The sequence below is a fragment of the Ceratotherium simum genome, chromosome 13 (assembly GCF_057802395.1).
Source record: "Ceratotherium simum simum isolate JZ-2026a chromosome 13, ASM5780239v1, whole genome shotgun sequence".
NCBI classification, from domain to species: Eukaryota; Metazoa; Chordata; class Mammalia; order Perissodactyla; family Rhinocerotidae; genus Ceratotherium; species Ceratotherium simum.
Window position 1 is genome coordinate 55,442,840 of NC_141912.1, and position 12,914 is coordinate 55,455,753.

The 12,914-nt window shown below is 36.1% G+C and overlaps 1 protein-coding gene across 19 annotated transcripts in view; it reads right to left on the reverse strand.

Moving 5' to 3' along the window:
* The window catches only part of DST (dystonin), a 432,349-nt gene that overhangs the window by 37,948 nt on the left and 381,487 nt on the right, over positions 1-12,914 (reverse strand). For all 19 annotated transcript variants that reach the window (XM_087438739.1, XM_087438737.1, XM_087438738.1 and 16 more), the window contains 8 exons: positions 11,262-11,465; positions 9,775-10,006; positions 8,655-8,881; positions 7,156-7,278; positions 6,917-7,018; positions 4,733-4,834; positions 2,616-2,789; positions 2,114-2,269 (listed from right to left, as the gene is read on the reverse strand). In XM_087438739.1, the coding sequence (XP_087294865.1) occupies positions 2,114-2,269; positions 2,616-2,789; positions 4,733-4,834; positions 6,917-7,018; positions 7,156-7,278; positions 8,655-8,881; positions 9,775-10,006; positions 11,262-11,465 (1,320 nt within the window). The remainder of the gene's footprint in view (positions 1-2,113; positions 2,270-2,615; positions 2,790-4,732; positions 4,835-6,916; positions 7,019-7,155; positions 7,279-8,654; positions 8,882-9,774; positions 10,007-11,261; positions 11,466-12,914) is intronic.

Below are 12,914 nucleotides of genomic sequence, written 5' to 3' on the forward strand. Positions count from 1 at the left end.
GGCAATGGGAAAGAAGAGGAACATCATCTCTCACCCCGTGTAAAACATCCCACATCTGGAGGGAAATCCAGACCGGGGTGGTGGGTGCGGGTGGGGGGTCTTCAGTGAAGAGCACTAACCATCTGTCATCCCTGTTTCTCTGACTGTACTGGCTCATTTTCTGAGGCATCTGGTGAGGGAGTGTTTTTCAAAGGCTATAAAATCAACTGAGTAAGGAATGATCTTTACAAAAAGCATGGACTTTGATATGTTAACAGTGGGAATCACATGCAAAAGGAAAGAGTTAAATATTCTCATGGTCGAAATATAAAAGATAATTCTATAAAATTCATTCTTTTAAACGGTCCGAGTCCCGCAATAGAAGCCCCAGCCTGGGAGCTGGAGAAGCAGGCAGGAGAGGGCTGGAAACATTCCCTCCCTTCCTTCAGCAGCTGTGGTGGCAATTCCAAGTCCTTTAACTTTTGATCTTTGAGGAATGGAGGGAGAAAAGGAGCCATTTCTAACTGCTCAAAGATAAATAAATAGAAATAAAAGGTCCCTAACTCATCCCCCACAAAAATAACTGGATCAGGGTACCTCGTTTTCCCACCTCTTATGCATTCTACAAAGTTTCTGTCACTCAGGTATGTGACTTGTAGGACAACTGCTAAGTTTATGAAAACGTAAATGCTATCAACTCACACCACGAGATAAACATATTTTGTTTCTGTGCAGAGTTAGTCTGAACAGTCATTATTGCTCTTAGGAAAGGTTTAACGTAGACATTAAATAATGAAAAATATTAATGATGCAAAATAAGTTCTAATTGCTTAATCAGGTACGGTTGGGCAATGACTATAAATATATACAGAATGAGGTGAAAGAGGAAGAAAAATTTAAATTAGGAAACAATTACTGTGGGGAAAAGTATGGAAGAAGAACAAAATCAAGAATAGTCAAAACCTGTGTATCATGATCTTAAAGAGCTACAAGTCTACCTTTTATTTTAAAATGCTATTAAACATGTAAAATAATCAACATGTTTCTATTTGATAATCAAAGAAAACTTATTTAAGGTTGGATTTAGAACCTAATCATAAATAAGATGCCACTGTTACTGTGAATGTTAAAGTTCTACGATTGACAGCTGAACGCCAGGATAAACTCTACTGAGCATAACCTTTTACTCATTAAGCCTAGGGACTTAAGAGATAGAGAATTTTCTATTAAGAATTATCAACGAAGTGTCACAGAGATGACAACAACATAAAATTGTTTTGCATATATCTCAAAATTTTCAATTTATAAGCTTGAAATCAAGTACATGGCATATAAAAACTCATTTAAATATAACAAATGTTTTTTAAAACTAATTCAGAAAGAAAAGGATTAAGACACAAAAAGCCAGTGAAAAGTAAGAGGGAGACAGAGACAGCAGGACACACCCCAACATAATGAGAGACAGACAAACATACGTTAGACATGCCAAGAAGCAGCAATGACAGACACATGGAGATAAGGGTGACCAGAGAAAACACACACACACCTGCCGGGGAACAACACTTTGAGTCTATGACTTCTCAGACTATCCCCAACATCTTTTAAAACTCTGCTACATTAATCCAATGACAGGTATAATCAGGGATTTAAACCTTCAGCGTTGGCCATGCAGGCCTAATAAAATTTAGCCAGAAATTTCCCACCCTTGCTTTTTTTTTTTTTTTTTTTAAAGATTTTATTTATTCAGTTTTTTACCCCCAAAGCCCCAGTAGATAGTTGTATGTCATAGGTTCACATCCTTCTAGTTGCTGTACGTGGGACTCGGCCTCGCGTTGGATCCGAACCCGGACCGCCAGCATCAGAGTGCGCGCACTTAACCGCTAAGCCACGGAGCCGGCCCCCACCCTTGCTGTTTTTGATAATAACTGCCTTAAACAACGAGCAAAGTATTTTGATTATAATCTTTTAAGAAGTGTGTTTTAAGTAGTTTAAACTTTAGTTACCATCGTTAAATATGACCTTGTGTTAAAATCATAAACTTGAAAAACGCATAAAGAAGAAACATACCAGAAGAAATTTGATGACACTAGAAATGAACAGAGAAGGAACATAATATACAATAACAGCTACGTACATGATGCTTGGCAAGTTCAATTTCGATGACCTTGGGGTCTCCTCCAACAGGTTTCTGCTCACTTAGCAAGCCCTCGGTGTGTGTCAGCCACGCCAAGAGCTCATCCAGAGCGTGCTGGAACTGGCCCAGTGCTAAGAGAGCACCCTCCAGCTTATGCTACAGAAAGAGTGGAGAGGAGGAAAATCCACTTACATATTCAATATTAGGAACGACAAACACTTATAAATCAACGGCAAAAAATAAACTGTTTCATGCTGCATAAGTCAGTAAGCACATCCAAAGAAGCCCAATCATCATATTCTTCTAGATTTTAAGTTTGAAACTCTTTCTGGTTATAAAATAGCATGTGAGAAGCAGGATAAATTCCAATGAAATAAGAGAATTTAGGGGCTTCAAAAGTTTATGTACATAATCACCTAATTTTACTTTCCTTAATAATTATTTTACATTAATATATGAAACTGCAATTTTATAATTTCTGAACAAAAATCCTGGCATTTACCTGTCTGTTGATAATTCTCTCATCCAGACTGTCCCATATCAATTTCAGTTCCATTAATGGGTCTTGAACAGTGTGTTTGTCGCTTTCTTCTGTTACTTTCTTCAGCAAAAGCTCTGCTTGATGGTTCAGTCTTTCCATTTCTATCTGTTGTTGATAGGCCTCTGTCTTAAATTGCTATTTTTTAAAAAAAAGATATACAAGGCAAATTTTTTATAAATCAGTAACTTTAAACAAAAAAAAAATTCTATGGATTAGATCTTTATTCGAATTCACACTTCTTACGGGGGAGGGGGGTGAAGAGGAATTAAAATCTAACAGGGTCAACGATGAAAGAATTATAGATCAAAAAAGATAAGGAAAATCTTTTCTCTTTATTCAATGTTTTCTGAAAGATGTTTCTATTTATAATTTTGATACTTCACTTTTGGTCTCTATAATAAAAAAATTAACAAATTTGAAGGGTGAACTTATTCCAATGTCTAATTACATATATTCAATAAATGAGTTTTGACGTTATAGGAAAGAAGAAAATAAAATATATATTGACATATATGAAACCCAGAAAAAATATCGCTAAGAAACTCAATTTAATATTTCCTGCATCTACTGAACATTTTATGTTTTTTGTAGCTGTACTGTGTTCATTAATACTTAGTTATTCCTATGCCTCACCCACTGCTGACTCAGAATAACATATTCTCTCTCCCAGTGCTTAATGAAATATATTTAATAATCCTGGCATTGCCAACACACACAGGTTAGTGGATGATTGCCTGTAATAGGAAACTGCCCTTTCATGAAATATTTATTTTAATCTGCAATAGCAAATAATTAAATAGTAAATAAATAACGGCTAAGCAGTCCCTTAATTTTTCAAACGTATGAAAACAATAATTAAAAAATAAATAACTAAGGTATAGTGAACACTTGCTATATTCAAACTACTCTCAAAACACTTAAAGAAAAGAATTTTATCCAGTGTAACTAAGGACACAGAAGTGAGACCAGTTAGGTAACTTTCCTGAGGTCATCTGGCTAGGAGGTGGGTGAACCGGGACGTAATCGCAGACAACCTGTTTCAGAGAGAGCACTCCTGACCAGCCTGCCATATAAAAACCACAGAGATAGATGCAAACATCCTAAATAAATTCTCCACATCTGCGATTGTACATAAAGTATGTCATGTGTTTACTACATGATCAGATAAAATTTTAAACAAATCACAATCTAATGTTGGTAACAGTAAAATTCTCAAAAAGAAACATTTTTTTTCTAAATGAAATATTCTCTATCATACTTAGAGATGAAAATGCCATAGTTTCAAAGCCAGGTAATAATTTTATATAAAAATCTAGTAGAGTTCATTGAAAACAGTGTGTTGTCTCTGTGGATGGAGACTTAAAATTAGGAAGGAAACAGCTGACCCCACTTTGATAAATGATCATCAGCACAGAGGAATACTTTGAAGAGGACACAGTCCAGCATCTTCACAGCTGGAGATCAAGAACCATCAAAGAAAAAATTACAGAGGAAAGCAGATGGAAAACAACAAACATTTATAAGACAAACATTTTGGGAAACAGCATTATACCATGGATGCTTCTTTAGCCTGTTAGACTAAATGAATTACTCTGCACACAATGAAGAAAACAAAAACATTGCTGTATGTGTATTGATGACAATACTACACTACTGATTAAGAAAGCTATAAAAATCCTTACAGTATGATCTACACGTGTATAACACATACACACATACACACACCCCATACCTCATCCTGCCCCAACATAAGGATATAAAGAGTGGTTGCCTATGGGTATGTAACATTTTGGGTGGCTTTAAAAAAGCCACCTTTTCACTTATTTGTATTTTCTGATTTTTCTATAATGAACAGATACTGATTTAATAAGAAAACTACTAGTATTTTATGTCCTTTATTTAATGAGCACTTATATACTGCTTATTTCATGTAGGCACTATATTGAACCAGTTTCATAATCCAAATGTATACTTCAATTATAATTATGTAAAATAAATAGATTTGTGTAAAGAATCTCATGAATCAAGAATTTAAAAATGCAAAGGTCTCTGATAAATTAGTTAGCCCCCACCCATACCTTCAGCTCTTCAATCTGCTGCTTGACAGTTTCAAGATCTGTTCCGATTGGAGACATTGAAGCTAATTTACCACCTGCAATATCTACCCAGTCGAATATTGCCTGAAAAACACATTAGTCTATGTTATTATAACGGTACATCTGAAATTGCTACATCTCAAGTGTTATAGTAAAGTACAATCATAAATCTATAAAGATATTATGTAATGAGCCTATTTTACAAATAATTAAGATGGTTCACTTCAATAAGTAAAAGCAGTAATATACTGAAAAATTGTCCCAAATATGAAATGGATGGAACCTCCAATTCTGCATCCAAGTTTGCAAAAGAAGTTCTATCTTGAATAGAATCTGAGAATACTAAAAACTTTAAAAAAAAGTCCATTTGAAAAAAAATTTTATAAATTCAATCACATGAAATAAAATCTCCATGTTCTCTTACGCCCTCCTAAAAGACAGACTGTGTAAATATAATGAAAAAAAATATTTGAACCTATCTGTTTATTCAATTAATCAAGAAGTTGATTGTTTGACACTTGAGGAAAATATCTGGCTCAACTAAACTTTTACGTATTATTTAGATTAACACTAAAATCTTGCACATATGATGACTAATATTAAGGCCATTATTGCAATACAGACTTCAAAATCTCACTTGTTTCTTGTTCTTTTTAGGTAATATAAACATTCTAAAAAGGCTCAACTCTCATTTTTTTCAGGTACTAAACACACAAAATTATTTTTGCACTTTAATGAAGTTGCCAGACCATACAGTAGGGGGCAAAAAACCTTGGAAAGTATCTGGTATTTTAAAGTTAGCATGAGCAAACCCTAAGAACTTAAGCAGCAACCTCGGAAATAAAATTTATTTTACTTTACAATCAAACCTTGAAACCCCTGGAGCTTTTGACATCTAGCCACAGCTATTTAATACATCAAGTTGCCCTTCACTCCCAAAGGTGATGCTGCTAATCTAGCAGTGGTAAGGAGACTGTTTAAGTCACGGTGTCTAACCTGTGACCTCCTATGGTTAGTGTGGCTCCTGAGGTCCAATAGCTGCAGGTGGTGGCAGTACCATCTCTAGCCATGGAAGAGGGCACCACTCAATGACTCACCACAGGTACACGGAAATCATGATCTGGCCTCACAGACTGAGGGCTGGAGCCTAATTAAATATTGGCCACTGCTACCTAACCAATAAATTACCACTTTGGGTAAAAAAAAAAAAAAAAAAGGAGAGGGGTGAAGGGGGAGAGTTATAATAAGGTGTTATTTGTAGTGAATTTTTTCATATATTTCCAAAGTTCAAAACACTTTTCAGCTGGCATAATGCTTGGCTTGTGATATTTATTTTTATAAATATAGAAATGGAGTGGTATAATAAAAAGGAAAGATGTTCTCATCTGAGCTTTAAACATAATATTCACTTGGTGTTATGGAAATACTCAGAAAGGCTTTTTCCATATGGTAGGAGGGATGAAAGATTAAACTCTTGCCAGCCTGTTAGGAAATGGAATCAAGTTAAGGAAGGTAGGGAGAGAAATATTCCTGAGTTGGCCTCAACTAACAAGAAAATTTTTAATATTTAAAAAAAAGAAACAAAAAATGGTTAACGAACTGAATGAGAACCTTCAGGGATGTAAAAAACAACTATTAAAAGCAATTATATATATGGAAAAGAAGAAAATACTTTTTACACACCAGATTATGACCTAATAAAATAAAAATCTATTTTAGTTCATGGGGAACACTGGCTTCAAATCAAATTTCTTTACCTCTGACTTTAGTTAAACTCAGTGATATTTTTAGATAATGTTTACTCCTTTCATCCTATTCCACTCAGCTTGAGAACAGAACCCAGATTCAGTTCCATTTCACTGTCTGGTATTGAGCCATTTATGAAAAATACTGTGTGGGAATATTTATTTTCACTTAAAAAAAATTAAAATATTTCTTTTCAAATTAAATTTCACTGAATGTGTGTATAAAAATGTATTTATATGTGTACATATATCTACACACATCTCATGTGCCAGATATACATTCTAAAAGGCAAAACATGAATCGAGGGAGGTGAGGTAATTGCATACACACTTGTAGCCCTTGGGTGACACCACTGCATAAATCTGTAGACATCAAAGAGCATGATTCTTCCTTCCAGCAGACATGCCGTAATCCCCTTACCTGCAGTCCATCCTGGTACTGAACCGCAGCCTGCATCGCCTCCTCCAGTCTGTCCACCCGGTCTTTCCAAGCTTTATTGAGAGAATCCCATGCTGAATTTAACTATAATATAAATATTAGAACTCTTTTAGTGTCATATACTAAATTTTCAACTATTTCTATCAACTATGCTTTAGTTAAAGAAATCTTAAAAAAAAAACAACACGTTCTGAAGAGAGTAGAAAAGATGCTAGTTGTACCTCATCTATACTCTTCTTGACAATGGGTTTATCCGGTTCCCCACAGGCGGCGATGAGTTCGGAACCCAGGTTAATAACGATATCCAGCTCTTCCTGTAGTCCATCTATGTCCTCTCGTATGGCCTAGAATAAGAAATGGCAGCCTTAGAATTTTAAGCAAAATCACACCAATACTAAAAAGAGACACACAGACATTAATGGTAGCTATTTCTAGTTATGATCAATTATTATTTTCTTCTTTCTGTTTTCTAAGTTTCTGCAATAAATTTTTTCAACAAGGAAAGAGAACAGAAGAAATATTTTAAAGAAAAAACAGTGTCCTTTGAGTAACAAACATCAAATGTTTATTATAAAGATACTATTTAAGAAATAATTCTATGTAACAAATATGTTATTTTAAAAATAACAATACTGAAATGAATAGAAAGGCATTTTGTTTTTCAAACCAACTAGTTTGGCAATACACATTTAAAACAGACATAAGTAAAATATGAGTTCAAAGACTTCACACAAATTAATGTATTCATTTAGTAGATTCAGGATAATCCAGCTCTGCATTTACATTTTTACCCTAGGACATGTAAACTACCAAAAAACTACGACAGAAACGCAGTATTCTACCTTTGCTTTCACCTTATTGGTTAAATACATTTATGCATTCAAGAAGCATTTACGAAGCATGAACCAAGCCCTAAACCAGGCACTGCGGATACAAAGAAAAACAGACACGACTATTCTGCTCAAGGGGCTCTGAGACATTAGCAAAGACAGAGGGGTATTAATGGTAAGTCATACTGTGTGTAGAGTCCTTTACATGAGGAAAGTATTATGAGAACACAGACAGACGAACTCTGTTAAGAATATAGGAAAAGATTTTACATGGAGGGTAACAATCTACAGGAAGGACATTCTAGGGTGACGGAATAAAATCTGCAGAGATACAGATGCTAGAGACAAGAGCACAGCAGTTTTGGGGAAAGTCACTTTGTATCACCAGCAGAGGAGGAGCTTGGTAAAGGAGTGGCAGAAAAACATAGCTGGCAACAGAGACATGGGCGAGGCTAGGCTGGAAAGGGCCAGCCCTGGTCTGGGGAGTGTGGACTTGATGCAGTTGGCAGCGGGTGCCTTTGGGGGCTTTAAGCAGCATCACAACAAGAGCAGATCTAGAGAGACGACCAGCAGCACAAGGTTAGAGGCGTGGCAAGGAAAGAGACTCTGGAGCAAGGACCTCACTTTGGATTACTTTAGAAACCAAAAAGAAAAAAAAGAGATAACAAGGCCCTGAAGTAAGGCAGAGGCAGTGGGGATGAAGAGAATCTTTTAAAATATACACTCTCTGAGTGCATTTTGTGGGCGTACTCCATCTCCTATTATATATCACTATGCAGTCCACTTTCGGATATAAGTTTTCACAGACTAATTCTGAATATTTACCAAAGGAACCAGTTTTCATCATACTACAACTTATTTTTTAACTTTCATTGAGATATTCTGCTTACCTCTGCTGCTTCTTGCTGTTGTTTTACTACTGAGGGATCAATTCCAGGATCCTCCAGATCCCGGATGAAATCTTGAGTATCTTTAGTGGTGACCACCAATGACATGTGATCACACCAGAACTTTTCCGCTAATTCCATTACATCCAGTAGTTTGGCCTCCCTTTCTTCCACCAGCGTGTGTATGTTCTCCCAAATGAAAACCATTTGGTCAAGCTTATCCTGAACAGCTATGAAGCAAAACAATATCAAAAAGGCAATATGTTAGCCCCATTTAAGCAATAAACCAGAACACTCTAGTTCACACAGAAACAGTGATTCAATTAGTTAAGTATCTAACACTGGACCAAATTTTGGTTGACCCCAGTCCAGTGGATATCACTGGGCCCAACGACCTATTCCAGACAAATGCAAGATCTGAGGGTGTCCTGCTCCTCTTGAACCAAGGCTCTTCCAGACAAAAGTGGAAGCCCAAAGGCAAGCGAGCTCAGAGTAGACCTAAGTTCACCAGTTTCAAGTTCACCAAGGCTGGCCTCAATTCCAAAGAAAGTGAAATAACCATCTAAGTATATTCTCTGTACTCTCCAAATCAAGAATAAAGATGTCTCTTCAGTTCCAGGAATATAACAATGTAGGATATGTATTTTGGGCTTGTTTCTAGAGTACCCTTATCATAAATTTCCACTAACCTATGTGCACACTCTTCCTTTTGACCTCCAGCTCATATCTTTAAGATGGCTGGCTGTGGTCACGGCTGCCATTTCTGTGGCTATGGGATAGAGTACCCATTATGTAAGGTAGTGTAGTCAGTAATGAGGAAAAAAACATCCCTAGGTTTGGTTTTATTAGCATCATGCTTTAAGCAACTGGTTTAAAAGGCCTGGAGAACGTGTGGTTTTTGTAAAATGGCACACTTTGTATTTAACCGATTGATTTCACAAACACAGCAAGACATTAACAAGGGATTTATGTACACAGCCCTTCAACCCCAAACATGTCATATTTGTAATACCTTTTCTAAAATCCAGGATATTGATATGCAATTGGACTTAGTAAACAGCATGAACATTTAGAATTGTTTTAAAAGTCAAGTTCAATTCTTTCCTTATCCTGAAATTAATACCTTTGGCAGATACGTCTTTATCAGTGCCCCCGGAGCGAGCAATCATTTCCTCTCCCCTCTGTTTAAGAGTTTCATACAACGGTTGTAGCTTCTCCATGTCTACTGACACATTCTTGTTTTCACTGATCTGCTCCTTAATCTTTTCCACCTCAGCAGAGATAGAAGGCGGCTGCCTCAAACGCTCCACGATGCGTTCCAGGCTCTCAAGGATCTGGTCTATCTTGTCATGGAACTAACAGTAAAACAAGGGGATCACTTATGAGGAAAAGATCTGTGACACCAAATGTGAAATTCAAACAGAAAAACATCTACTTAATGTCATAGTCAAGAACTAACTCTTAGCCCTTTTGTTAACATATCCATTCAAAGAGTGATAGCCAGGTGGTGTATGAAGACATTCCTAAACCATGACTTATATGCCCCTCTCTGCCTCACACTACTGGTGTAGACTAGACTCTTTTTTGCAAATAATTGAGTGTATTCATTAAGATATGGTATATGTTACTCTATAATTGGACCACCTGACAGCAGCATCATACTTATTAATTTTGTTATTATAATTCAAATTAATTTTAAAAATTAAGTTCAATATAATCTGGGTGTTTGTCTATCAAAATGATTGTTTTACTCACTTTTACTGATTATTTTGGCATCCTAAAAAAGTTATACTACTAAATGTGAAATTCATGGGCAGTTTCGATTAGATTAAAGGGATTTCTTAAGTTATGAGTTTCCTGAACTGAAAAATATTAAAAAAATTAAACAAAACAAAAACTTCCTCCATGTTGTAACAGAAGTTTGTATTTAATTCGCGGCCAAACACATAACCAGATTCATGAAAGGATTTTACACTTTTGTTTGCGAAGGTACCACAGACAACGCAGCAAAGTTATGAAAACTTGTTCATTCATAGATTATACATTCTCCTCAACATTAAAGGAATCACTGGGGATTACAGAAAATGAACCACTCCAATGTCGGTGTATCTAATGACAAAAGCCAAACCTTGAAAATGGAAAATCTGTAGGTAATTTCAAATTCAACTTCTTGAAAAAAGATATTTTCTAAAAATGAAAGAAATCAATTTCCAACTTTGTATTTTTTCCTTCTTATTCAGTCCATCTTTCACAGTGTTTCTTTTTATTGCCTTCTTGGGAGTGTTCTATTAATAATAACACTTTCTTTTCTCTCTCTCCATGGCAAATACTGCATTCTACTCTGGATGGATACATTTAAATATTTGGACAATGATGACAACTGCATGTTCTTAAGTCATTGAAAATTATTTTTTATTGTATCTACAAGCAGGCAGAAATATAAGGACTGGACACAAGCAAATATCACCTCTGAGAGACAAAGACATCAATACTCAGAGTTAATATAGTGAAACAATTTTAGCTGAAATTTAATCAGGAGATCCAGGAAAACATCTCTCCATGCTCTGCAGTTCAGAAGAACCCAATCACATTTCTGGTGTAAACAATTACCTGAGTAGATTGAGAAATGGCTTCATCCAGCGCCACCGCTCGCTTTTTGACATCTTCTTTGATTTGACTGTAAAGGGTGTCAGCTGCCACATACTTCTCTTGGATAGAAAAGCCTTCCCCTGGGCTCAATTCCAGTAACTGCGGCCCAGTTTTGTTCATCTTATCTATATGAGGCTTGTGTTCGGCGATCAACTCTCGCAGTTGCTATAACAAACCAAACAGCTTCTCAGGATCTCAGGGTCACACCTCCGTATTACAGCTGTCTACACCCCTAAAGCATCCAGCTGGCAAGAAACTCCAAACAAACACCCTCCCCATCACCAGGCATTTAACACATGATGGCTCATACAATGCATTGCCAGGAAGAGATGCCCCTGACACAAAGATTAAACAACAGTCTGGTCATGTCAAAGTTCCTTTAAGGGTATACACAAAAATGCTGATTGAGTGAAATAACGAATCCCAGTTCATCACGCATTTCATACCCAGAGCAGTATATTTTAACAAGAGTATTAGCCAAGGGTCATGAACTCACTACGTCCCCAACCTACAGAGACCAAGCCATAATTCTTGGTGTCTCTTTCTGCACACTCATGATATATACAAAAATTATTTAAAAAGAAAGAAGGAACAAGGAAGGAAGGAAGGAAGGAAGAAAAAGGAAGGAAGCTCAGTAGAAGGACGACACAATGCTGAGAGAAAAAAACTATAGCTAAAGCTAAGTTAACAGGAATGTAAGCCCACAAGACGTTGTAATTATATTATATGTAAACCAATTAAAACATGTACGTATATATTAAGTTATATATGTATGTATGAATCTATTCTATGTACATATATATGATATGAATCTATTTATATTTATTTTAAAATGTTAAAGGCTACAAGGGTCATCAATCTATCAAATGCACAGCTATATACTGAGCACTATTTGTAAGGTGTATTTAAGGAAAAATATGTGACATATGAATATTTTACATAATATCATCTAATCAAGAGTTACAATGATATTTATACTAATGAATGAGTGTGGAATCCAAGTGGAGCTCCATCCCTTCCAGGGAGAAGAAAAATCTGGGCTATCTACCCGCCATGAAATCCAGAGCCTCCACTGAGAGTTTTTCATGGGCCAAATCCAAAAACCAGTCCTGGGGGGAGATCTGTCTTTGCCTGCAGGTTTGAGGCCGGCCTCCATGCAGCACTGAGGAGCCTTCCATTTGCACCACATTATTCACTAGGGTCCCCGATCAGCAGTTCCTTGTCCTCATCATTCCGAGGTACATCTCCAAACTGTTTGCTATTCAGCCCCTAATAAAAGCTTCTCTTATATCAGGAAATTATATTCAGGAAAGAAGGTTTGGAGAAAGGCTACCAATCTTTTCCAGAAAATATTTTAATTTCTATCATTCATCAAGAAGAATCACCAGGAAGGCTGCATACCTGGATTTTTATTGAAAGTGCCCACTAAAATAAGTCATATAAATTATTTTGAAAACTGTTGAGGAAATTGGTTCATTACATCATTAACAATCCCCAATATAATATACTAATTTTGAAGTTTTTCTGAAGGTTGTCTCAAAACTCTTTTGGAAAAGAGCTAAAAAAACACAAATTTGGGGCCAGCCCGGTGGCATAGTGATTAAGTTCGTGCTC